General features: G+C 45.4%; 1 protein-coding gene across 2 annotated transcripts in view; it reads right to left on the bottom strand.

Moving 5' to 3' along the window:
* Positions 1-20,022, bottom strand: part of BMPER (BMP binding endothelial regulator) — a gene marked incomplete at its 5' end in the record, with an annotated part of 236,718 nt that extends 216,696 nt beyond the window's left edge. For both annotated transcript variants that reach the window (XM_080930012.1, XM_080930013.1), the window contains 2 exons: positions 18,813-18,898; positions 19,890-20,022. In XM_080930012.1, coding sequence (XP_080786138.1) covers positions 18,813-18,898; positions 19,890-20,022 — 219 coding nt within the window. The remainder of the gene's footprint in view (positions 1-18,812; positions 18,899-19,889) is intronic.
* Between the last annotated feature and the right edge of the window lie 4,090 nt (positions 20,023-24,112).

Raw genomic sequence — 24,112 nt, 5'->3', positions numbered from 1 at the left:
CCATCTGTCATTTTGACAAAGTAACTTTCTGGTCACCAGTGAGACCCTTTTAAAGACATCTGCACAATTGACCCCGGCCACCAGCAATCACGGAGCCTTTCAAAGGTCCCAGTGGGACAGAAGGCCCAGTTGGCTGTGGCCCGGACTCTAAAGGCCTGACTCTATGTCATGGTTAGGGCATTGTGGTGCTTCAGATGCTAAAAAGATCCCTGGACTCATGCTGCCCAGGTTGGCACTAGTCAGCCTGAATAACAGTACACAGAAGAGCAAGGGGCTCGGGTTGCTGAGAGTCAAGAAGACCCTTGCCTCAGACAGCTTCCCCATATGCTGGCCATTCTTAGCTGGAGTTGCTTTGACTCATCCACTAGGCCCATTACCCAAGTGTTCACTTCACTAAAGTTTTCCCAAGGGCACATGCAGATGTCAGGAAAAACTGAAGAAACCACAGATGTATTTCATGGGCTTACAATGTACCTTTAATCTACTAGTTTCCATTTCCAAAGTCTTTAACCCACCAATAAGAGCCAAATTAACACATAATCTATTTCTGAGATTAAAGGTGTTATGAAGAAATGAAATGGCTGTAAAACATTCTTAAATGTGATCTTATTACTAAGGGGATTCTTATGTACCTCATTTTTCAAAAAATCAAACCTGGTTATTATTTCCAACCATTCATTTTAACAAAGCATCCCTCTTAAAGCAATATCTCAGCACCCACATATCTAAGGAGAAAAGCATCAACAGAAAAAAAAACAAGCGGTTTTTTAAAATATGATATTTGGGCCATAAGCATATTTTTTTGTGGATTAAGCACTCCTACTTCATAATTCAGTCTATCTGACTAAACTTAGAAAACAAAACATGAATCTGTTTAACAAATATTTTTGAGGTCCTGCTGTGAGCCAGGCATTTTGCCAGGTTTGGCTGGGAACAGAAAATATGAATCAGATACATCTTCTGCCCTAGAAGAGCTTACAGTCCAAGAGAGGCAGGGCTGGAGCATGGACACTGCAAATGTATCTCCTGTGTTGCCAGAGAAGTGGTCAGCAGCTCTGCTCGCCCATCATGGAGGGAACAGACCCGGCAACCGAATTCTACCACAAAACCTCTGAAGTTACCCCAGGCATTCAGGCTCTTGAAACACTTGGAGAGCCATTGAGTGAATTTTGAAAGCACTCTGTTATATGATCATCTCACTGATAGAGATGTCAGTCCTTTGGGACTTCACAACCCACGAGTGAATCTTCTTCCTGGCCAGCACTACAGCCCGACTAGAGCAAAGACACAACAGTGTGGCTCAGAACTACCTGTGCATAACAATTTGCTTTACAGAGAAGTAAGGAGAGCTCATTCTAGGCCATTGTTTTCTTGTTGAAATTCCAATACTTAACATAATTTGGTAGTTCATCTATAACAAGTTTCAAGTAAAGTATAAAATACAAACAAAGTAGGTTTTAAATAATGTTTTCAAAATCAATAATTATCAAGCCACCAAGTCTGGTATGAGCATGTACTTTTGAAATAGGTTTTTATAGAATGTTCCTTTGTTCCCAATGAAATTTTGCCTTGATAAACATTCTAAGTGGAAAATGCACTTACTACATCCATGGTATTTTTAGACATAGCACATGTAGAGTGTTGGCTGTTTCTGCTGTTATCTTGAAGCTGGATGGAGGCTGTAGATCACTGTCATTGTCCTGAAGAACAATCTCTCACATATCATTACACCAGGAAAACATTTGAATTCAAGACATGCAATATGATTTCTACTAAACATATCCTGCTCTGTAAAGTAAAAAAATTATAAATTAAAAAACTTTTAAGTGAACCAGCTTAAGCTGGAATCATATGGAATGTTGTTGTTATATCGTGTATTGTGGCTACAGGATTGTTAGTTAGAAGTAACACCTCACCTTTCCATGCATTTCTACCACTTGTCATCATCATGCATTATCATAGGTAATGTGATCTGTGAGGAGAACTAGTAATAATCATGTAAAAGCAACAGAATCTACAGTAAACAGGCAAACTTCTAATCTATTTAAGAAAGAGAATTAACTAGGTTAACTTATTGAATCCCAAACATTAAATATAAATGGCACAAATCCATTCATCAAATAAATATGGACTAATTGACTTTATCATAGTGCTAGGCACCGTGGATGTGTCACAAACATGAGAGACATTGTGTCCTCATAGAACTGATATTCTAGTGGGGAAGACTTAAGGAAACAAGTATTTGCATAATATAGAGGTAGTGCCCTTGGCTCTGAAAAATAAATGAATCAGGACACAGGAGAAAATGATATTGGGTATTGCTATGTGCAAAATTGATTTTAAAATGACCCTCTAGTATAGGAATATTTGCTCAGAAACCTTAAAAAAGAAATGAGATTGAATAAGTATTCAGGACACATGTGTTCCAGACTCAAAACAATACAAATGCAAAAATGCCCTGGGGAGAGAATCAGGCAGACTGAATGAGGAACCAAAGAGGACCAGTAAAGAAAGAGAATTCTTTTTTATTTCAAGGCGCGGGGGGGGGGGGGGGGAGTTGAGAAGTGAGCTAAAAAATGGCATCCTCAGCCAGATTGCATAAGACTACAGACTGGTTATTTTTTACATTTGACTCATAGATATATGAAATGCCACCAGTAGATTTTGCTCACATATATACCTATACATACATATATATGTATGTGTATGTATGTGTCATATATATTGCTTATAATTAGATATAATATATTTCTAAATTATTTTAGCTTTTTTTAATGTGTGTGAGTGGTTTTCTACATGTGCCACGTGCATACCTGACAGCTGCTGAGCCCACAAGATGGCGACAGATCCCCTGAGACTAGAGTTGCACATGGTTGTAAGCCATCGTGTGGGTGCTGGGAACCAGACCCAATCCTCTGAGAAAACAAGTGCTTTTACCCACTGAACCATCTCTCGGGCCACCTTTTGCTGAAGTCATATATCTATTTGTGTACATGCCTGTATACACACATGCAGATGCGCAGCTGTTTTCTGAATACACGTGGAGGTCAGAGGACAACGCTTTAGAGTCAGTTCTCTCTTCCCACCACACAGGTTCCAGGGATCACACACAAGGCTGTCAACTTTGACAACAGTCCTTTCCTCACGGAGGCATCTTGCCAGTCCCCAAATATATTTTTCAGGTTTGCCTTTGGCCACACAATGGAATAGAAAGAAATAAAAAAATAAGGACCAAGTGGCTAACAGCCGAATAAGCAAGTACAGCAATAGACATAACATCTTTGGTGACCTAACCTTCTGGGAGGGATGGAAACGTGAGCACCAGATTTGTCATTTCAACTTGAGATGTTGCTAGCCCTGCATATGGAGATACTAGGTAGATATCTGGGTGCATGGTTCAGGAATCGCGGAGGAAGAACACTGAGAATATGAGTATGTGGACTCTCATAGTTTTCCATCATAGGTTGGCATAAAGGGAATGAAGAAAACATCTTGGCCGACTCTTACAGCCATTGAATGTTTCAGATTTAAGAAGACAAAAATCTATAAAAAGTGCAAATTAGTTTATCAGCCCTTATCAACCTCTCATGGGCTAAGGAAGTTCAATGGCTGTGGGCTCTTCTGCACAGAGACACATACACACAACTGTGTATTCCACCTACATGTGACCATTGGTTGAGAAGACAAGGTTAACTCAGTGACCACCACAAACCACCTCTCAGCACCTACCGTGACCTCAAGTACCTAGAAACAAGATAGCACAGGACTGCACTGCAGCCAAACACTCATCAGAGAGGCTATCTTGACAACTACAGATCACGTATGTCCCCGCTGTAATCTTTATACCCCTGTAATCTTTATGTTGTCTATGAGGGAACAGATTTGGCTTTAGGTATATTCTAATTGGCCAGAAACACAGAGAATACCAAAAAAAAAAAAAAAAAAGATTAGAATTAATGTCCCCTAAACAAGAGCGCTCAGAGTCACTAAATCTTCCTGAAGGCCGAGTGAGCACAGAGGGTACCACAGGCTGCGAGAGCACTTGGGGCGTGAAGCATGGTTTGTGAGAGCACTCGGGGTGTAAATTTTTTCTCAGCTTTATAAAGTCCTCAAGCCAAAACCCGGCAGCATTCGGAAACCATAGTCAAACCGTGCTTTCAATTTCTGATCCTAAGATATACGGCTCAAAACGAGAACCAGGATACTCATCAGCAACGGGGCCAGAAGGATCCAGGGCTCCAAGGACAAGCCTGTGTTCTCAGTTAGCGTCAGCCAGGAAGCAGGGAAGCCAAGACCCCACAAGCAATTTGGGACTCGTTCTAGAAGCCAGTGAGAGGAGGACCCTGAGGAGAAGCTGAATTAGGCATATGTTGCAACTTTGGGATCCGTTCCCCTCTATCCTTTCGACAGAATCTTCCGCTCCCACGTACTGGGAGGCTGCTAAATTTCCTCCAAGCCACTCTGTGTTTTTAGCCTATCTATCGTTAGTGAAAAATGTTTATTGAGACCCCACCGGGCCACTTGACTGTGTGTCGAGCAAGCACATTAGCTCCACTCAGCCATTCCTCATGACCCTTCAGGAGTGGCCCCTGCTCTGACTCTTCCCCAGATCATCCATGGACAAAGTCAGTGAGCTCTGTCCACACGACTGCCCCACCATCATGTTGGGAACAGGAAGGACAGCCACCATCTCCAATGCCCGTGTGTACATCGGAGCCTGCTGGCAGCAAAGAAGAATTAAAGACGGAGACACGGGAAGGGATGGCATCGTACAGATTCTGGGCTAGTAATAGAGAAATAAAACAACACGCTGGAGAATAATAAGGATGGGCAAAATGAACGTGGAACTCTGAAGCCATAGAATGTCAGGGTGACTTAAACAGTTTTTAAATTATCGTTAAATTTATTCATACGTGTCTATCAATGGGACCAAAATTTTAGTGACTCAAATCTGAATTGATCAGCTTGAGTTTACACCCAACCTGAGGAGAGAAAGGAAGGAGGGGGAAGGAGGAAAACGGAGAGAGAGGGGGAGGGGAGAATAAAAATTAGCCAGAAGAATCTGCTCTAATCAGAGAAAGTTTCTGCTGCATCCAGAAAGAATTGGAACCGACAGGAGAGGCTTCTCGCTGCTATTCTGAGGATCTCAGGGATTAGGACGGAGGTGGTCTCTAAGCCCTGCCTTACCTGGCCCTTCACTTCTCATGACTTTGTCTCTCAGTCCTCCAGGGGTGGCTGGATCCCACCACAGTCAGAAAAGCCTGGATGTTGCATCAAGTTGTTACATCCAGCTGCCTCGTGCTGAACAAGCAGCAAGCAAACATCACAGCAGCTTCATCAGGCAGCTGCTGACCACCACGGAAAGACCACAGGAAGCAGAGTTCCCTGTGGGAACCCGGCACATGAAAAGACTGGCCGCAGCCCAGGGGGCAAGTCTGCCCCACCCAAAGGCGCCAGTCAGGGTTCTACCTAACTACCACACAAGACTGCTAAACATATACTCCCTAAGGAATCAATTTGGTGGCCCTTCTTCCTGAGCCTTGGGGCATCTTCACAGCCTTTGTGGTTAGGGAGTATTCTCTGAAGATCTCGCAGCAGAGTCTGCCCAGGATTGAAGCAGGATTCTCTTACTGGAGCTGTAGTCCTAGCTTTCGATGGTTGCAGTGTGATTTGCTTTTGTATGCCTTGTAATCTCAACTAGGAAAATGTCTAGAGCAACCCCATCCTAGCTCACAGGGTGGCTTTGAGGAAAACGCAGTTCAGAATGTCCCCAGGTTACAAACACAGTGTGGACTCTCAGTGCTTCAAGTTTGTGCGGCATCATTCGGCAGGCTTTGGAGACGCATGAGAAATAAGCACCGACCACTCTTGCCCAGGACAAGCATATTACCCAATAAGAGAGACAGCTAACTATATAACTCAAAACTTTAGAAGAAGCTCGAGTGAGAGTTCGGATAAAGGCTTCCTACGCATAGGCTTTGAACAAGAAATGATTAATTCCAAGTGGAAAACCAGAGATTTGATAGAGACAAACGAACTCTTCAGTAACAATGATTAATGTGCAAAGGAAGTATGGAAAAGCCCCGCAGAAGCGACGGTCTGTTCTGGGGTGTGTAATAGTAATGTGGTCTCACGTGTACCTGACATGGCTTGAATATGAACATAGAAGCTTATGTACATGTTAACATCCCTTCCTTTTTTATTAAGCTTCCATTTAATTAGCCTCTACAATAAAGAACGCCACAAGTTTTTATTAGGATGTCAAACCCTCTGGTGTCTTGAGTGAGGCATGGAGACGTGTTCTTAGGTACCCCAGTGGTACTCGTGCACCTTAGAATGAAAGCAGCCCCATGCCACAGCGTGGTAGGAGAACTCGGGATGGACGCAAGGTTCTTACTGTGGACTTGTTAATGACCTACAACTGTGAAGGAAGACAGGGCTGAATTGTGTAATGAAGGAAGAGGCAGAAGCTAACAGAGGACAGAACACAGCCGATTGTCTCTGCTGTTCAAAATACGTGTCTCAGGACCACAAAATACACAGACAATTACTGGTCTCACCACATATCCACGTGTTTTAGTCACTCGAATAATAGTTTGCAAACTAAAATATATTAACTACACCCATGCATAAATACATAAATGCATAATATCTCATCAGACAAGGAGGCATAGTTTGCTCTGGATGATCAAATATGACAGCCAGACTTAGTATCTCTGGCTTGTACATGTTAATCAACTTTCAAAGAACTCAAAAGCAATAAAAGATTGCTGCATTCAAAACTTTCCCAAACAAAATTTAATCTCTTTTTGTTCATGTAAAAACTGTTTCTTCAGTCTTGCAGAGCCTTGGGGCATTATTAACATAAATGCTCAATAAATATGCAGTGGATTTAATGAGCAGCCATTGATCACTCTCCTTCAGTCTCACAAAGCAATTCCCATATGCCCTGCAGAGGCTGGAGCCTGTGTTGTACCACGAAGCTGAGGTTGCTGCCTCCTAACTCCCCTACTGCCCTGCCGCCCTCAGAGGGGTCTGGGGGATGTGAAGAGCCCATTAAGGAGCAGAATACTCAGAGACTGTGAGATGCTTTACTGTACCAACGACTGAGAAACATTCCACTGGACACATTTGATTTTAGTTTAGGAATTCAGGCAAAACATCGGAACTCAAATGCGTTGCAATAATAACCTGTGGGGATAAATATCCGTACTGTGTAAGTCTCAGAGTTAGAGCTGCACAATGCAGTTAGGAACACTGACTGCTCTAATGGAGGACCTGGGTTCCACCTGGAGCAGCGTACAGCACCTTTAACTCCAGCCCCAGTGGGAGCACATGCTTCTAGCCTGTAAAAAAAAAACAGCATTTGCACACACATACTCTTCACACAACACACACACACACACACACACACACATGAGTAAAAAGAAATAAAGCTAAATCTTTTTCCAATGTTAAAACATCTTCAATATATATATTAAGTTAGACCACATGAAATTGCTCTTTCTGTTGGACATTGGGAGAAAAACATAAAAAATAACTCCTAACTGCAAGCTGTAGAAGGGCTGTACATCTAGACCAGACACATGAGCACCCAGATATGTCTTTGTTCTTGCTCAGTATGCAATAGAGGGATACCACTGTTTTCAATGAATCCCAAATATTAAACCTGTGTCCAAGGAAGAAAAGGAAGCCGGGTGCTGCCTGGCACATGAAGTTGGTCTAAGAGACACGCACAGAGAGGACTCCAGCAGAAGTAAGGAACCATTTCCCCAGAAGCAGCCCAAGACCAAGGAAATGCACAAAGGCAGGCTCCACTCCTTTTCCTGCCAGCCAGCTGTCCCATACATGAGGTTCTCACAGCACTGTCACCACTATGGGCACACACTAATGCGCACCGATGTGCTAATAGGGCTCCAGCTGGCCCTTCTGCCTCCCACTAGGCAGCAAAGTCACTGTTTCACGTGTGCGTGTGCGTGGAAACAGGAAATGGCCACAACTCAAGCCAAAGAGGCCGAACTCCCCATAAAAACATAAACACAGCCCGTGGCAGATCTCAACTATCCGGACATAGCAACTCCCAAGTGAGAGAATGTCTGCTTAATCTTTCATGTCCTCTCATTCATAAAAGCAGTGTCTCTGGAGACCACAATCCACTGCTTCCATGAACATCTCTGGGCTTCTGCTTTTACACTATGAGTGCAGAAAGCAGGAGCTACCAAGCTGCCTGTGTGCCAAGGAGACACAGGGATGTGCCAAGCAGTGGGGCTGTAGCAGATGCAGGAGCTTTAAGTTTCATCCCGGTGGCTGATGTGATGCTAAGCCAGGAAAGACAGATTCTCGTGTGTTCAGACAAATGGTAGTTCAATTGCTTGTGAAATGGAAAGTAAATTCCCCAGAATTTTTTACTAACACGTTTTAAGAACAAACAAGGAGAAGAAGGAAGATGGCAGAAAGGGCTTACAAAGTTCTAATATTAGCTCTGTAACATTAAACCCCAAAAGGACCTCAGAAAGACAGGCTTCAAATGTTTCTTAGGAAAGAGTTCAAGAAAATATCAAGCTAAAGATGCTAAGGACATTTCACTGAGGCCCAAAGAAATGGAAGGGCAACTTTGGACTTTCTGTTTTGTGTGACTCCTTTCTCCTGGAGCAGCCCTTCTGAGGTCACCCACGCCCCTAAAGGCCAACAGCCGGATTGAAGAGGCCAAGCGATTACCTAGTTACAATGTTCAATCTGTGCTTGTAAGACAATTAGCCACAAGGAATCATCTAGCCAAATCTATTCATTTGACCAAGAATACACGAGTTATTTTGAAAATGAGCATTTGTATAGGTTAGAATGTGACGCTCACAACAGTTCTGAGTTCCTGTAAGTTTGGCCTTGTTGCTCACAATAGTCCTGAGTTCCCATAGGTTTGACTGTGATGTTCACAACAATTCTGAGCTCCCATAGGTTAGACTGTGGTGCTCACAATAATCCTGGTTTCTGGTATTATTCCTCCTTGAAGCAGCTGAGTGGTAACACCACTCATAAGGGTCCTCTCTAAGGTAATTCATGCTAATTTCAGCAAAGCAATGCATTTGGGGAACATTCTTTAGCCAGTAAAGGTGACGCTTTCCTGCCCTCTCATTTTCTCTCATTAAGTTACCTACATGAGACTTTTAAATTGCCATTTGTTTTACAGATCTATGAACTTCTTATTTGAAAGATCTAGGTCAGTTCCACCCATTACCTAACATTCCAAAAAAACTTAAAAGATCATTAGACTACAGGACATGTACATACAATAAGGCCTTTGTCCTTCAAAGAAAAACATAATTTTCAACAGAGTCAGCTTCCAGAAGCCAAGGGAACTGACATCCAAAAGCTAACATAAACACCGAGGCCTGTGTCAAGATTTCAAAGTTAGCTTCATCAATGGGGCTGGGGGTGACTGGGTTTCGAAGGCCAGCCACAGGACTGGGGGCATTTTTCACTGTGACTTGGAAGTGAAAGAAACACCCTGCCCTGCCTCTCTTGCCTTGTCAGCAGCCACTCTCTTCTCGACAGGAGGATATTCTTAAAAGAGGGGGCCATTCCTTTCATCACGATAAAAACAGCTCTTACTGTCTAAGAGAGTCTATATCTTCAAACATAACTACATTGCTTTTTTTAAGTGGGGGAAACGTGTTCTTGTACTGATTATTTAGGATGCTGTTAGTAGAAGAGGGTGACCTTTTGTGACAAACTTTCTGGGAGAATCATGTTTTGGAACGTAGAGTTCCATCCTGGGGCAAGCCATCTCAAGTGTTAACCTAAACTATAAACAGGAAGCTCAGGCTCCACTCCTCCTAGAGTCTCAAGGTCATGGACCTCTCACTGACGCTATAGGGCCGTCGGAAAGATCATGACAAGTTCTTATGCTTAAGAGCCTCATCCCTTAAGGCAGGAATTCACCCAAGCTTTGCATAATGGCCACACATGCCAAGGAAAAGAGAAAGGGTCAAGATAGCATGTGTATGCTGGATCCACATGCTCAAATTCAACGGAGTTCATACAGTTCAAACTCTGTAGGACAAGAAGACCTGTGCTCCCAGGGAACAGTCAACTGGACCATACCACTCACTCTTTCCAAGGCCTGCTCAGGACTAAGTGTCCCTTTGTGCCTCCCTCCTGACACCTTCCTGAAGTAGTGAATATCACCAAAGGACAGCTGGGTCTCACTGAACATGCCACACTCATGAGTTGTCTGAATTTCTAGACACAGATCAAGCAAGTGAGCACTTCAGAATGAGAAACCAAGCTAGGCACCCTGCCAACCTCCAAATATCCTGGGGCTTTCTGTCTTTGTACCAAAAGAACCAAAATTACCTGCCCTGCAGAGCCATTGTCCACCCTGAGCAAAGTCAGAGGAAACACACCGCACAGGCCTTGACAATAAGTTGTATTACCAATCCAAGCCCTTCTTAGGAAGATCGGAAACAGTGGGTCCACGCATTCCCACATGGGAGCCTCTCCCACAGTGCTGAACATGTTTAGAGAATTTATGTATTTGAACTCACACTCTGATGTGGGCTGCTTTGGTCATCCTCACCACAGTGAGGAGGTTGTCAAGGTACAGAAATATCCCACGCTTTACCTAAAGCTTCACAGCCATTAAGGGCTAGAGCTCAAAACTATACTATGTTCCCTAAGGAATATACTTAATAAATTTTGTGTCCACCTGGTTTATTGGCATAATACAGTTTACCCTCCATGTCCACAGGAGTCTAGGTATAATTTAAAATAGACAGGAGGCTGTGCATAAGTTATAGGCAAATGTTCTCCAACTTTGTTCAAGGGACATAATCATCTCAGGTCATCCTGGAGGCTTCACTTTAAAGCTCTTTGTTTTTAATAATAATTTCCTTGACACTGTTTACAAATGGCTTTCCTAAACATCATCACAATTACCCATTGATCCCCTAGGCTGGTTCCCACGCCCACCAACTGAAATGAGCTGCAGGCATTCTGCCTTAATGACTTGCCCAGGACCCACGACCAAGGCTCAGAGAGACGTTAAGTGACAGATAACTAGACTAGCCTGGATAAAACCTGAGCTACACCCTCCGACACAAAACCACCTTCCACTGCTGAACGCCACTGGTAAAAATGGACATTAAAAGTTTTGTGAGGAAAGAACCTATTTTTACTCGAAGACAGATTTTAAGATATTAAATGATATCATAATATTTTTAAAGCACCATTAACAGTTTAATAGAGCAAACTTAAATGTTTATAATGGTAAGTTTTAATATTACTCAGACTCTTTTATATTGTTGTTCTTATTCCTAATAAAAGAAATATGCCTCTGTGTGGCCTGATCCATTCTGCATTTAACCATAAAAACATTCCAAAAACACGCTTAAAAGGTATATTACTTCTTGCCCATGAAATTAGTTTTGTCTTGGTACCTTTTAAATTTTCATGTGGTATTTATGTATTCACTTTTGCTAAGATCTTTTTAAAAAATCAAAGCTGGAAAAACTTTGTGATCATTGCATTATTTTTTTCAAAATCCCCGTGGCAATCTTGGCTTTGGATGATTGACAACAGGGTTCTGCGCCAGTCCCGAGCTTGGTCAATGCAATCGTGTGCAAATTCACAGCAATTGTGTGCAAACTCACAGCAGCTCTCAGGCAGGTGAGGACCATTCCTTGTTCCAGACACTCCAAAGTGATGAGGACAAGGGTCCTGCTTCGTAATTCCAATTAAATCAATGGTGACATTTCTTTTAGTATTTTGCAATGCGGGTCTTTGTCTGCCTTCCTTGTTCTCTTTGTGCCCCCATAACTATATTCTATTTCCCTAGGATTCCTCCCATGCATCATTCTGTCAAGATGGCCCTCCTTGTTAATATTGCAGACTCAAGTTTTTAAAGTCTTCACCCAATTCCCACGTATATATCCCTGCGGTTGGTTTCTATGCAAACGGCTAACCAGATTGTTATTCTCCACCCAGCCCTTATCTCTCAACATATCCAGATGCATGTTATAAGAACTTACAGTGCATTTTCAAAATGCCTCTTTGTAGTACAAGAGCCCCAGTATCCTAGCACAGCAATAAAACCTTTTAAAAGTGATCCACCACTGGGCAGACATCTCAGTGGTTAGGAGTCCTTGCTGCTTTTTTCCAGAGGACCAGAGTTCAAGTCCCACCAGCCACATATTGTATCACAACTGTCTTCCAGTCCAGCTCCAAGGGATCCAACATCCCTGCCCTCCTTCTGATGGTACCTACAGTTGTGCACATTGCTGTGGTGAACAATCTGCTCAAGAAGAGACCTGGTAAAATAGAGAATTGTATCTCTGCAAATGTGAGGAGGGACTGGCACCAAAAGAGGGTCTCAGTGAAGCATTCGAGAGTGAACCACTTTCCTTCCTAGGAGAAGTGTTAAATGCTGGCTTTGTGGCTGTGTGGCAGTGACACCCCACATACCATTTATCTGGAAATGCACTCTGTGCATTACCTTGCAAGGCACTGTTCCGATTATTCTTCCTAACACTGACTTCCCGCCCCACCCCGTCACTGTATCCCCACTACACACCCTGCTGCAGGATGCTTGCTGCCACCTGACCACACCACGTGTCTGCAGTCTGTTTTCCAAACCCTGGTCTCCCCCCTCTAAACATCTGCCACAAGGGCTCCTGGAGGCATTTAAACAACACATCTTATTGTTTCATGTGGCTTGAAAGAATGTTAAATGACTCCTTCTGACCCCAGTAACATGCACGGGAAGATTTTCCTTATTATGACATCCGAAGGCTTACAGGCTGGCTCCCTTAGAGCTCTTACCTCCCATTCCATCAGAGCCTCGGAGGCCTTGGACTAGTGCTTCACACACCCTAGGCACACCCTCTTCTTTCTACTGCAATGCTTTGCCTAGACCATGCTCCCCGCCCCCACCTCCACCAAGGTCTCAACACTGTCATGCAATTTTGTCCATAACCTAAGTGAGTCCGAGTGTGTTGTGAACGTTTTCTGTCGTTCTAGTAAACCTTTCTGGTTCTGTTGTTTCTTCTTTATGTTTTTATTGTTTTCTGTTTATGATTTTATTGGACTAGGTATTGAACTTAGAACCCCACACATCCTAGGCACACACTCTAACACTGGGCTATATACTTCAAATTCTTTAAAACTCTTTTCTGCTTGTTTGTCTTAAAGGTCTCCTGTCACTAAGTCACCCGTAGTGAGCATAAACTTAGGATCCTCCTGCCTCAACCTCCCAAGAAGGTAGAATTATGGGCCTAATGGACCAGATCCCAGCTTTTAAACCCTTATTGTGTATGCTTCTATGCCTCTGTCTCATTGGTCTTGGTCTCCTTGATGAACCCAAACAGTGCACTGACTTAAACATGGATCAGGCAGGCTGGAAAAAAACGAAAGGAAATGGAATCAGGTAGAGGTATGGAGGAGAAAGTACCATGTGACAGAATTTATAGCCTGTTCCCTCCTAGCAGCTTGAGCAATGTTCTATAAAATCAGAACTAGGAATCAACAGGTCTCCAAACACACACCCAGATCACCTGATGATCTGCACTATGTGTATCGAACACACCTGATCTCCATGCAGGAGAGGTTGACAGGCTGCCACACCAGCTCGATTTACTCGCACAGGGTCTATATGCCACCAGCCACACAAAGTGCCACAAAGATTGTCAAGAGCTGAGACCGTCTACTTACCCAACGGACATTTATTAACTGGTTTTATTCTTCCTGGCCCCTGCCTGGCTGACTTCTATTCTCCCATGCTCACTCAGTGTAGACTGAGACACACACTCTGTCCTCAGAGTTATTCAATTTCCTTGAAATGTGGGCTGGTATTGATGCATGAGCTGGAGGCTAAGCTGCAGTCAATGGGGGCTGAGGAAGGGGAGCAATGAGTAAATGAGCAGCAAAGGGGGGTGCACGTAGGTCTGGAGCTAGGTCGAGACTTCCACAAGACGGGCCAGGAAAATCCCCATGATGCCAGACCACTAGGCAGTTTTTCCAGAAGTACAGAGCGCCACAGCTCAACCCTATCTCTGCCAATGGAAGTACAAGTGGAGGTGACCCCACAGGCACGGGGATGTAAATGCCCCACAAGAAAGGAGGCCCCACTCCCATGGAAAGTTTTTCCTAATGCTTAATAGAGAGCAAGGGAAAAAACTCACACCAGGGCCCACAGAACAGTGGACCAATGAGGAGCAGCCATGACCAGCCAGCCCAAGTAGGAAGGGTAGAAACCTCCCTAAGCCATACTGATGTAATGCAGTTGGTTCACAGAGAAGGGTGGATTTAACATCACCACTGCATTTCTTCCCTGTCAGCTTCCTTCCTTCCTTCCTTTCTTCCTTCCTTCCTTTCTTCCTTTCTTCCTTCCTTTTTGTATTTTATTCCGACATACCTTTATAAACTATTTCATACATGGAAATAATAATTTAAAGAATAACACCAACACAGAAATAGCAGTAAAAGAAAAAAATCATCCCAGGGGAGTTTCTACAGTCCACGCCCTAAGCTAAACACTCTACGTTCCACACCATTGAATCTCACAGTAATTGCTCAGGCTAGACACTGTGAGGAACAGGCTTGGCGAGACAGACATAACTGTCTCACATAACCATCAACAGCAGTGAGACTTGAAACCAGGCTCCTTGGATTCCTAAACTAAACCCCTCTCCCAAAATGAGAAGACGACAACCAACAGGTAGATCTATCCTTGAAAGGCTCTCCAAACTCCAAGATGGGTTTGTGCTACCAGGTCAAGAGGCATTCTGACTCGTCCCCACAAAGAGCCCCCAAGCAGTGGGCCTGACTATCTGAGGGGATGCCAGTAGCAGAGCAGATTGCCTAACTACACTGTACATTGATTTCATGTCCCAGTTCAGCCTCAAAACCATGGCAACACAACCATCTAAGTAACATTTCCTCCAAACCTGTTATATTGAAAGGCAGTCAGTTGACCTTACCTAAAAGGCAACAACAATAAATATAAATAAATAAATTGGACTACTTCTGAAATGACAGGAGACTTTTTTTGAGAAAAATTTTCAGGTCTACATGTACAAGCACATAGCAAACCCATTGCTTGGACAAGCGCATAGTAAACCCAATGTATCTATCTCAAAGGTTACTGTACATTCCAACACACAGTCACTAATACAGGATTCAAATCCTGCTGCAGCCCAGGGCCTACTATGCTCTGAGAGACACTGTTACTACTCCAAGCAGTTGCAGTGCAAGCCGTAGGAAGCATAAGGATTTTGTAGAGCTGAAACTCCGAAGGCAAAGGCAGTGGAGAGGCTGGAGCTGTTCCTGGGTGAGAGAGGATTTCTGTGATTACGAAAGTGGAGGACAGCAGACAAGGTCTGTTCTGTTAAGCTGTTCAGTAAGGTCCAAGGTAGGTGGGGCCTGCTTCTTGTAACAGGGAACTTGCATGGCTTTTTATGAGGGACAGCCCATTTCTGCATTGCACCTCTGGATTTAAAAGAGGAAATTTCAACCTCAGGAATAATGTTTTTTTGCTGAACAAAATGTACGCCAAACCAAGCCCTGACTTCTGGCTTTCAGTATCCCAGCCTCCAAACTTATCTCAGGTTTCCAGTCCTGGGCGGAACTCCTGGCTCCCACCACTTCCTCAGCTGCAGTGAGGTGGGAGAAGACAGAGGAAAGTGGGCACCCCTCCTCCTGGTCTGGGTGGGTTTGGGGGTAACCATGGGGCAGAAAGTTGTAGGACAGGCACGCATGTGTTGTCCTAGGCATTGTTGAAAAGCTAGCTCTACCAGGGTGGGGGATTTGTGGAGGGCGATATCATGAAACAAAACATTGTGAGGTCCCTCTGTCCCATTAATGATCATAAAATGGGAAAACATCTGCTGTGCTTTTCAGTGAACAATAAAGCACACACTTTTTGAATGCAAATTGACTATCAAGACCCCAGGGCCCCGTACCTGGTCCCACTTCTCACATCACATTCCCTCTAAAGACACGGGGTCCACCCACTTTTAGAAGAGACTCCATCCATCGGTCTTGGTCTGGCAGGATGCTCATGCCTATGCAGCTATCTGATAAATGGGGCTGAAACGATGCGTTTCTGACCACTATGGTCACAGAACCCACTGCAGTCCTCAGAGTCTCTACAGAAGTGTGTTTGTACAGTCTATGTCTCAGCTACTCAGAACCTGAAAAGTTAAAGCAGGCTGCATAGACTCTCCCTGGAGGTTTTCAGGTTCTGACACTGTAATTTCTCTCACTCAGGACTTTGTGTCACCGACTCCCTCCAACTTTGACTTCTTTCGTCTTTTTTAAGCATACATTGATGGTTATTTTTTTTAATACATGTTATGAAATCAGATATGCACTTACGCCCAGCCTTAACTACTTTATTCCAAAAAAGCTGGACCAGCCCAAACTAAATATCCCTATGTCCCTAATCCAAAATTGAGTTAAACTACTGCGTATCTTCCAATATTCATATGTAAACCTCACCCAAGCCCAATGCTCCCAGCTGAAATCATAAAGGTTTTTCCTTTCCTGCAGTGTGACTAACAACTTCTGACTTACTGACCTCCGAATAGCTCAAAGGAACAAAACAAAATCATTCAAGGAAGGCCTGAAGGTACAGACATTTCAACATGCTTTCTCTTTTCTCCATTTTCTCATTCCTTAGCTTAACAAGTAGTCCACCTCTCCTAGTTATGAGGGTATGTTCCAGAGACAGACAGACAGCCCTGTCTGTCTCTGACCCAAGTGTCAGCCAGCTCAGTAACTCTCATAAATAAAATACCAATTAGTGAGCAGATAACCTCCACAAGCTACTTAATTTCTGAGAGCTCATCTTCAAAGACAGCTGAAAACCCTCGAAGGATTTTTATGAGGATCGACTTAAATAATGCAGGCTTAGAAAACTGCTTGGCAAATATTTTGGAAAGGTTAGCTTGCAAATACTATCAATTTACTGAACATATCGCTTTTCCAACCTAAGCGCAAAAATACCAAGCACCCTCCTGATATGTTTCTTGCTGGTATCCAGCAAGAAATTCATGGGGTGCTTCGGGTTCCCTAGAAACTTACAAGGGTGGATACAGAGAAATGTTTCCTGCCTATGCCTACTCAGTTCTACTGAAGCCTGCCGAGATGGATGAGAAGTGATAACACTGAGAACGTAGGCAGTCATTCTATAGGCCTGCCAAGCTCACGGTCAGATATCAGTGGGAGATTCGGCTAAGGGAGGCATTGGAAAGAGTGATGAGTGAAAGCAACTGCCAAGGTCCCAAGGAGAGGCCGACAAGCTTGACAAATCCATCCTTTATGGACGCCTGTAAACGTTCTTTCTGCCCCTAAGAACTTAACTGATACTTTTGGACAGTGTATGACAAGTAAGTCCGATATCAATCCCTGTATCTTTCAGTCTCCGGATTGGAAGAGAGGCACCATCTACCATGAGGCTAGGAAAGCTAGAAAGAGAAAATGTTATGTGGGGAGCTTTTCATAGCACTGCTTGATAATAGTGCAAAAAAGGAATTTCAAAATACACATTTAAACACCACAAACAGTGATGTCGCCACAGAGAAAAGCAACCATGTACATGCAGAGCTCTCAGCACATCGAAATGTCACTTGGGATCATTTCCCGCTAAAATGTTAAGGATGGAATGAGACTACTTATTCACGTCATACAGATAAACCAGAAGGAAGGCTACATTCACACGCTGCACTTGTGAATCTGTAACTAAGTCAAATTTTAAACTCAGAACTTATGTGCAGTAAGACACACAAGAGCACTTTTTATTAGAAGTGGATGCTTGTGGCCTCGGCCAATGCGAAGCTTTTTTATTCCTTTAATGCAGAGCCTGATAATCATTTGATGCCAGCACAGACTCATTCATCACTTCTTAATGTTGAACCCCCCTCTTGTGACAAAGGAGTCTGAGTTCTTTACACATGGAGAGCTGGAGAGCGTGGCGTTTGTCTGAATAGAGAGATTCCGGGGAGTTCCGTGTGCTGATTGGGAAAACAAGTTACCATCCACGCATCACTTAAGAAATCTGACCTTGAAGGCCTTAAAGCACTTCCGACTGGATTTTAAGATGCAAGATTTTAACCAAGGCTTGCCAAAAGTAAATGGCATGTAGAATACTCTTCAGCAAGTGGCTATTTATCAGAATTATCAGTGGCTTAAGGGAAAAGAACTTGAAGCGATCTATCTGCTTGAATATACTAGCCCCTCACAGCCAAGTACCACTCTCTGGTGAAGAGGGATCCCCCTCCCTGACCTGTGCTTCCTAATTGGAAAAGAAGCATGTTTAACAGAGCTTAAGCCATAACAGGCCAAGAAATTCAAGAACTCAATCCAAGATGACATCCTAGGTTTGTCCTTTATGGTAACCTTCTCCTCCTCTCTCCTCCCATATCTTATCCTTGACCCCTGTATCTAAATGCTATTCAGGATTTTCCATGCTAAGCTGGGAAGAACCAATGTAGAAAGTGGAGAGGTGGAGAGATCTGTGACTTCATTGTAGTAGCAGGCATTCTGAACTGCAGCTTTCCCCAAACAATCCCCGTACAAAGTCTGTCCTGTGTTTAAATGTACAACAGTGATGCCAAAGATAAGAATTCTCAGCCTGGTGAGAAGATACTAGGAATTGTTGGGATCCATAAAACTAGGAAATTCAACTAAATTTGGTGCATAAGCAAAGTGCAATTTGGTAATGGTTAAACTAATTTTAAGACAGCTATCCTATCACGTTTGACAAATGTGGCTTGTCCACGTCAGCAGTTAAGTTTATTTTACCTGACCCGTACACTTACCGAGCACACACACATTATGCAAGGGTTGTCTGTGATAAATGGAATTTGGAGGACCTCCCCTTCATTTTCACATTTTGCAACAGACCCTGAAATGAAGATGAAAATATTTTTAAATTTAAATTCTTGCTTAGTGACATTATTATAAAACCTTACCTCCTTGGGCTAGTAACTGGAAATAGATAATGTTGCAAATGCACCACAAACAAATCTCCCCAGATCTATTTTAAATAGTTCTACTTAACTCGGATTTTTAGGTCAATACTTCAGTTAATAGATAGGCTTTCTGTTTTCAGTTGGTTGAAGCACATATTTAATACCTCTAGTGCTCTGGAAGACATCCCAACTGCCCAGGGACTCACACACCAAACTAGACATTAGGGAAGATTTTAAATTTGAACAAAATTCAGGACGGTGTCAAAGATCCGGCCTTTCAGGTGAATCTGCCAACTGTTGTGGGTTGAAACGCAATCACTTTTTGAAATGCAATCTCTTTCCTCTTAGAAATATTCTCTTTTCTGCACCAGGTGTCAGTAAAGCATGTCCTTCAAACTAGAAGCCGAGGTCTTCACCGGCCTGCAAACGTGTAATTATTATATCACGCTATTAGTAAGCTTTGAAAATACGATCGTTTCTTTACATTCAAGGTCTGGAAAGCCATGCTTCAAATATGCTGCCCAGCACAGTGGATTTATTGGAATCCTATGGCGTGAGAAAAGAGGATGTGCGGGAAATGGCGCGGTCTTTTTCCTTAATTGCACAGGAAAGGTTGCGATTAAAACAGGGATTGGGGAAAAGATTAAACACAAATCAAGGAATTTTCCAACTTCATATAGCAGGGCGCCTATTATCATCCTGCTAAAGGTAGCAGTCTCTCAGCCCCCCACCCCCCATCCATCTACCTCTTCACAGCCTTCCCATCCCTTTTCTCTAGGCTTCTCAGCATCCTCACCGCCCGCGAGGGGCAGGCAAGGTGCGCGCTCCTCTCCCTCTCATCCCCGGGTCTACCAAGTGCCTCTTCTCCCAAGAAACCACCCCAGCGTCCCGCAGGACAGGTCCCTCCCGCCCCCACCCCCCTACCTGTCAGGAAGGACGAAGCCAGAGACATAGGGACCCCGGAGCAATTGAGCAGCAGCAAGACGCAGCAGGTAATCCCAGGCGAGCGTCGGCAAGGACGCTCAGCCAGAGCCCTGACGCCGGAAAACCAGAGCATCGTCACCTGGAGGGAATCCCGGGCGACTGCAGGTCCCGCGTCGCCGCCTCTGCTCGGCGGCCCGCTGCTCGCAGTCAAAAGGGCTGTGGGCCGGCGTGCCGGGAGACAGTCGGCTGAGGGAGGCGGGCGCCCGGAGCGGCGGGGGAGGAGTGGGGGCGCCCCGGGAGGAGGGGTCCTGCGGCCAGCCTCGGCCAATGCGGCGGCTTTTTTCTAAGGGAGTTGCTCGCAGCGGGTTAGCCGTCAGCCCCTCCGTGCCAGAGCTGGGCCGGGAGGAGGGGTGGTGGACGGCGGGATCGGGGGAGCGGCGGCGGCGGCGGCGGCGGCTGCCGATTGCGCTCGCCGCTCTGGAGCCCAGCTGGGCTCCGGCTCCCGCACGCGCAGCACCGGCCGAGCCCCCGGGCTTGGTGTCCGGCCGGCGCGCTTGCTCCGTGTGGGACACGGGGCTCACTGAGCTCTGTGCGGAATCCGCAGGGTCGCAGGAGGGACTACGATCCCGGCGCCGGAGCTACGCCGGCTCAGGAGCGACAGTGGCGCACGCGAACGCTCAGCCAAGCGGTCTAGGCGAGCCGCGGCCACCGGCCCCGGGGCGCTGCCGGAGCCTGGAAGGCGCGTCTCCAGCGCCCGGCGCACCGCCTCCTCCCGCGCAGAGGAGCCGCCCCCAGCCGGGATGCCACCAGCCGCTAGCGCCGGGAACAGAAGACCCGGCGCCTCCCGCTGCCCCAGCTTCGGAAGCAGCCACGGATTGAATGCAGGAGGGTCCCCTCAACTTTTCACAGTCCTTTGACTCCCTCGGGCAAAGGCAGGAGATTCAGGAGGTTTAGGGGACAGAGGGACGAGTGGCCTTGGAGATCAGGCTCCTGTGCTTATGCCTCTGCGGGGCTGACATTAGGGAGGACAGAGATTGGAGAGACTGAAAGGGTCAGCTAAAGCACGCACAACGGCCAGAGCCTTAAAGCGAGGATCGGTGGCTCAGACTCCGCCCTTCCCAGCCGGAGCTGCCGGGGACAGGGAGGTGCGCGTTAGACTAATCATTCATTCACTCGCGGGCCAGGGAGGGACCGCCGCAGCTAATCTCCACCCGGGCCGCCTCTGTGGCGGCCGCCCAGCTGGGCATGCGGTGGCAGCCGCTACCCTGCGGCGCTTCTTGCTTGGGCGGTCCTGGTGTCCCCCAGTCTCAGCCTTTGATCCCCTAGGCTAGCCACCCGGTACCCGCTGAGTCTCAGCGCTCTCTCTCTCTCTCTCTCTCTCTCTCTCTCTCTCTCTCTCTCTCTCTCTCTCTCTCTCTCTCTCTCTCTCTCTCTCTCTCTCTCAAGTGGTGGCTGGCTCTACTCAGAAGGGGTGCTAAGCTAGAAAGAATTTTTATAACTACATTGTGAAGGCGCCAGGTGAGGGTGAAGTGTGTTCTGATGCTCTCAACCAAAGATCAGCCATCAGGTGCCCACCCCCGCGGTCCTCCCCGAAGCGCCTTGTGGATCCAAACTCTAATCACTGATAAACCTGACAAGCCTAGCTTTCCCTATATCTTTGACCAGTTTTAGGCAGCATTTGTAGCTGAGAAACTCCTTTGACACTCAGTCGCTGACACACTTCACCACATATACCTGCTCCCCCACCCCCGCCCCATCCCGCCCCGTCATCCACGGGCTCACTTGTTTTCATTTTCCAGAGATTTGAAGGGTTCTTTCAGTGAGTGCATCAAGGCCAACATCCCAAGACTCTAAGGACCACATCCCTATGACGTGGACAAGTGGGAGAAAGGAAAGCTGTCATTAGCTTAACATGCTCCATTTCCCTCTCAAAACAGATTTTGTGTAAAATTTAAATTAAAAGAGACAAAAGACAATGTGGTTACATGTTTCCCCCCAAATAACACCATGGCTAGATGCCTTGAAAGTCAAGAGTGTTGAATGTTTCTCTGATTCCCTGAGCCTACAGAAATGTTAAACTGTACACACACACACACACACACACACACACACACACACACACAAGCACACACAGAAGAGAAAGAGAGACAGAGAAAGACAGAGAGACAGAGTTTTTTATTTCCCATAAGAACTAATTAAAAAATTAAAACTAAACATTAGAAAAAGAATTCTTGCCACAGAAAAGTACAACCAGTAGGAACAGCTGTCTCTGCTATGTAAAATGATTCTCCTTAAATGAGGTTTTGAGATAAATATGTCCCTGTGGTTCAGGTAAGGAACATGAATGACGGAGACCCTAGGAGACCCAGCATCCTCCCAGATCTCTACAGACTCGGCTACATGTGCACTACAAAGCTTCAAAACACCTGAGGAGCACGCCTGTCCCTCAGACTTGCCTCCCCTGGCCTGTCTCCTCAGTGTGAATGACTAATTTTAGGGTGGGGGTGCTCGATGTGTGTGGCATTTCTACCATGGGTGGATAGACTCTCCCCTTAGGGAAAAACCAGAAACCTATTCACCAGCCTTGAAGTTGTGGATGAGAAGGTGGACTGAAGCCTCTGAAAACTCAGCTCTTCCAGTGTGCCAGCTCACAATGGCCTCCACTTCGGAAAGAGCAGGCTATCCCCAAAGGCTTGTTGGGACCGCCTCCAACTCCCATGTAACTATTGGTATTGTTGCTACTCCTGAGTAGCAAAGTCTTTCAGCTGTCAACTTGTCCCTAAGGCAAGCTGAGATATTCCAGGGTCAAACAAGAAGAGAGTCAGGGGGAAGGAAAGAAGGAGAGCAAAGAAGAGGAGGAGGGAGGGGGAGGGAGGAATGGAGGGGGAGGAGGGGGAAGGAGAAGGGGGAGGGAGGAGGGGAAGGAGGAGAAGAAAAAGGAAAAGGAAGAAAAACAACAAGAAGAAGAAAGGGACGGAGACAGCCTCCCAAATAATCTTGGCTAGAATCCAAAGGAAGAAAAAGAAGAAGTATTTGACATAACTTTTGGCATTGTTTATGGGTAAGGAGGCAATGGGGTTCAAACTCAGGGCCTACCTTAGGCCCAGATCTGCAAAGTCTCATTTCTTGCTCTATAAACTAAGCACGTAACCTGGCCACATGTAAAAGGAGGTATGTCTTAAGGCATTGTCATACCTCTCACATTACTGCCTCAATTCCCGCTGAAAAATTCACTAAACACGCAGCTCAGAAGTCTCAAGTTACTTCCAGAAGTCAGCTCGCCTTCCCCACATTCTCGGAACTGAAGAGACTGATAGTAGACACTGATGGGAAGGAGGGCTGCACTCGCGGACAGCATCCGATTGGGCAAACTGGGAAAGATGAAGGCCCGTTCCACAAACGCCCTAATCTGATGAGGGAAACATAGAGATTGTGGAAAATATAAACAGCCCAGAGTACGTTTCTTTAGGAGAAAGATTATTTTTGCAGGCATGACCAACAGTATTTGGTAACACTGGAGAATATCATTTTTACATCTCTGAAAGGCTTTGGGACGGTAGCATGGATTGTGCCCACAAATTTATTATTTCTCAACCTCTTTATTAATAGCCATCCGATTCTTGCTTGGATCACGTTGAAAACGCTACTGTCCATGTTTAAGCACTGAAGATCCCGGAGAGCGTGGGGTAGGCTCCTTCTGCTTTACCTTGAAACTGAAATGTCTATGCTCTGAGTCTAGCTCAGAGGTAGAGCACTTGCCTGACGCACAGGGGGCGCTGTGGTCAAAGGGTGAGAAGGCTAAAAGCTAAGGGGCATGGCCTGCCAGGGCCACAGGGCGTCATCGCGGCAGAGCCCATTCGCAGGCGTTTGCCAGCGGCTGAGCGTGGGACTTCCCAATACAGATGTTCTGCCTTTTTTGATGATGAGTCATGGGAATTACAGGAAAAGGCCATGGGATATCTCAGATATGATGCAAATTAAGGTGACTGAGCTGGCACAATGGCTACTCAAATATTTATGGAACTGAACTCGACCCAAATATATGAGCTGTATGACACCATAAAAATCATGGACACTCCTCCGTGACTGAGGTCCTTAGTGGAACAGCGAATTTATCTTAGGTCACCAGACTACAGTGTTGAGGGACTGTGCTGAATTCTAGGTTGCCTCCTAAGATGCTTGGTTTATCATCTTTCAGAGTGGCTGGGGCCCATGGAAGCCTT

The sequence above is a fragment of the Micromys minutus genome, assembly GCF_963924665.1.
Source record: "Micromys minutus genome assembly, chromosome: 16".
NCBI lineage: Eukaryota > Metazoa > Chordata > Mammalia > Rodentia > Muridae > Micromys > Micromys minutus.
This window is presented reverse-complemented; position numbering and strand designations above follow the sequence as displayed.